General features: G+C 28.2%; 1 protein-coding gene across 1 annotated transcript; it reads left to right on the forward strand.

Moving 5' to 3' along the window:
- Positions 1-530: 530 nt before the first annotated feature.
- Positions 531-2,540, forward strand: LOC112593255 (zinc finger BED domain-containing protein 1-like). Its single transcript, XM_025337619.1, has 2 exons — positions 531-2,184; positions 2,263-2,540. The coding sequence occupies exons 1-2, from the start codon at positions 531-533 to the stop codon at positions 2,538-2,540; spliced, it is 1,932 nt and encodes a 643-aa protein (XP_025193404.1).
- The last annotated feature ends 264 nt before the right edge of the window (positions 2,541-2,804 follow it).

Consider the following 2,804-nt stretch of genomic DNA (forward strand, 5'->3'; position numbering starts at 1 on the left):
TCGTAAATACGAGTACTCGACTTGAACCAAATACTCGAATTGAATCGAGTACTTGTTTCAGTGTTTCACTATATAGTATATTATGTAAAAATAATTATTAAATGTTGAAACTATAAATAACTGAGAGAACCCAAATACGAGTATTCGCGATAAGAATTCTAGGATGGTTGATGGTTTAAACTTTAAATTATTAACAATAGTGAATGGATTGTTATTGCTATATTATATATATATATATATTATATTTATTATTATGAAAACGACATTTTATAGTTTATAGTGTTTATACCGATTGATTACCACTACCACCCAAATACACACACTAACCACCAGCCGTTAGTCGTAATAATTATTTTTAATGCTTGTCATTCGATTACGTACCTCGATTGTGGTGTTGCATTTGATTTGTTTGTGGTCTACCATTTTATATTTATATAGTTTTGTGTGTTAACAAATAGTTTGTATGCTGTCAAAATAATTCGATTATAAGGTAAATAAATATTTAAAGTATAAATACTATTTTATTAAATATGTCTGATGAGGAATTAGATACATCAGTTGCATCAACATCGACTAATAATATGCATCCAGTATTTAATCAGTCAACAGAAAATGCATCTATACTTATTGTAAATAAACGACAAAAAGGTTTAATTTGGAAGTTTTTCACACTTGGTGACAAAGATGAGTCTGGTGTTGAAAGAGGTAAATGTTTAGAATGTGGAGTGCAAATAAAAAGGAAATGTAGTCAAACTAAATCTATGATAAATCATCTAAAAATACATAAAAAAATATTTGAAAAGTTTAATGATATGAGTGACTTAATAAAAACTGAAAATGCTTCTAAAAAAATTAAAATGTCTCAACACTCTCAACCGACAATGCCACAAATTATAAGCCTAACTCAAGCATGGGCAAAAACAAATCCAAATGTAAAGGCACTTAATAATAGTGTATCAAGGTTTATCATTCAAGGTTGCCATGCTTATTCTATTGTCCAAGAGCCTGCATTTTTAGAACTTATGAGAAAAGCTGAACCAAGGTATACTGTTCCATCAAGGCAATATTTTTCTCAAAATCATATTCCAAACGCTTTTGAAAAAGCTGTTAATCATGTTAGAAGTATCATTACTAATGAATGTAAAAGTGTTAGATCTTTGTCATTTACAACAGATGGGTGGACTTCTCGTTCAAATGAAAGTTACATATCTTTAACAGTCCATTATGTCACAGAAGAATGGAAACTTCGTCACATTACACTAAATCTCGAACATTCCAAAGATCAACATACTGCAACTAATCTAAACAATCTTATAGTAAGATTAATTGAAAAATGGTCATTTTGTAAAGATATACCTATGTATTTTATAACTGACAATGCGCCGAACCTTGTAGCAGCATTAAAAAAAGTTCCTGATGGATATACCTGGCAACATTTAAGATGCGTAGCACACTCATTGCAATTAGCAATAGTCGATGCCAAAAAAAGTACATCTAACTTAGAAGCACTTTTAATAGCTTGTAGGTCCATTGTTGGCCATTATAAGCGAAGTTCGACTGCTAAGGCAAGGCTTTTTGAACTTCAAAAAAAAGAAAATATATCTCCACCATTGATGCTAATCCAAGATGTTAAGACTCGTTGGAACTCAGAATATTTAATGCTTCAGCGCATTTATGAATTAAAAAAATTTATTTCTGCTGATTTAATTGAGTCTAATAGCAAAATTGATAATCTAACAAGGGATCAATATTCAACAATTGAAGGTTTGTTGTGCGTACTACAACCATTATACAAGGCTACAAATGATTTATGTAGCTCTTCATTCCCTACAGCATCGAGCATTATTTTTTATTTACATTATATTATTGAAACCTTAAGAGATCTAGAGCAAAATAATTCAAATGTAAAGGTTCGCACATTTGCATCTAAAGTCAGCACTGGTATAACGTCACATTTTCCCTCATTTAAAGATAACTCAACTTTATTATTTTGTATGGTAGTCGATCCACGATTAAAAGCATCTTTTTTAAATGAACATCAGGTCCAAAATTTGAAAATCGCTATGAAAAATGAAATTATTAAATATCAGTTACCATTAGAACCAACTCAACCAATAAATATAAATACTATTCCTGAAGTAAATACTGATGGAAATGACATGTGGTCAATGGTTGAGGAATGGAGTACAGAAACACAAACACAATTAAATAACGAAAATATTAATTTAATTATAGAAAAAGAAATAGAAAATTATATTCAAGATCCCAAGGAACCAAAAAAAACCAATAGTTTAAAATTTTGGAAGGATGTGGGTCAAATAAAATATCCACATATTAAATGCCTTGCTCTTCAACACCTAGCAATACCAGCCACTCAAGTTACCAGTGAGAGATTATTTTCAACGGCTGGCCAAATTGTCTCAGATAGAAGGACATTGCTCTTACCTGAACATGTAGAACAATTGTTATTTTTAAAAGATTACTATAAATTTATATTGGAAATGGAAGAAATAGAAGACAACTCAAAACCAGACGATTAATAATTAATATAATAATATTTAAATATTAAAAATATTTTACTCTAATCATTTTTATATGTATTTACTATTTAATAATTAATATTTATTATTTTAATATTTTATTATAAATATGTAATATATAATATATGTATAACTATTTAGGTTTTTTGTTCATGATAATAAATAATAAATATTAAATAATAATTAATAATAAATAAAGCCAAATCTTATTTAATTAAAAAAATATTGAATTTGTTTCTATATTTATTGGCTACATTACATACT

This window comes from Melanaphis sacchari, unplaced genomic scaffold (genome assembly GCF_002803265.2).
Source record: "Melanaphis sacchari strain LSU unplaced genomic scaffold, SCAv2.0 Contig1_pilon_pilon, whole genome shotgun sequence".
Lineage (NCBI taxonomy): Eukaryota > Metazoa > Arthropoda > Insecta > Hemiptera > Aphididae > Melanaphis > Melanaphis sacchari.

Coding starts and splice junctions, on each gene's coding strand:
- LOC112593255 (XM_025337619.1), top strand. CDS start 531: ATGTCTGATGAGGAATTAGATACATCAGTTGCATCAACATCGACTAAT. Junction 2,185..2,262: donor GTCAATGGTTGAGGAATGGA/GTACAGAAACAC, acceptor ATTATATTCAAG/ATCCCAAGGAACCAAAAAAA.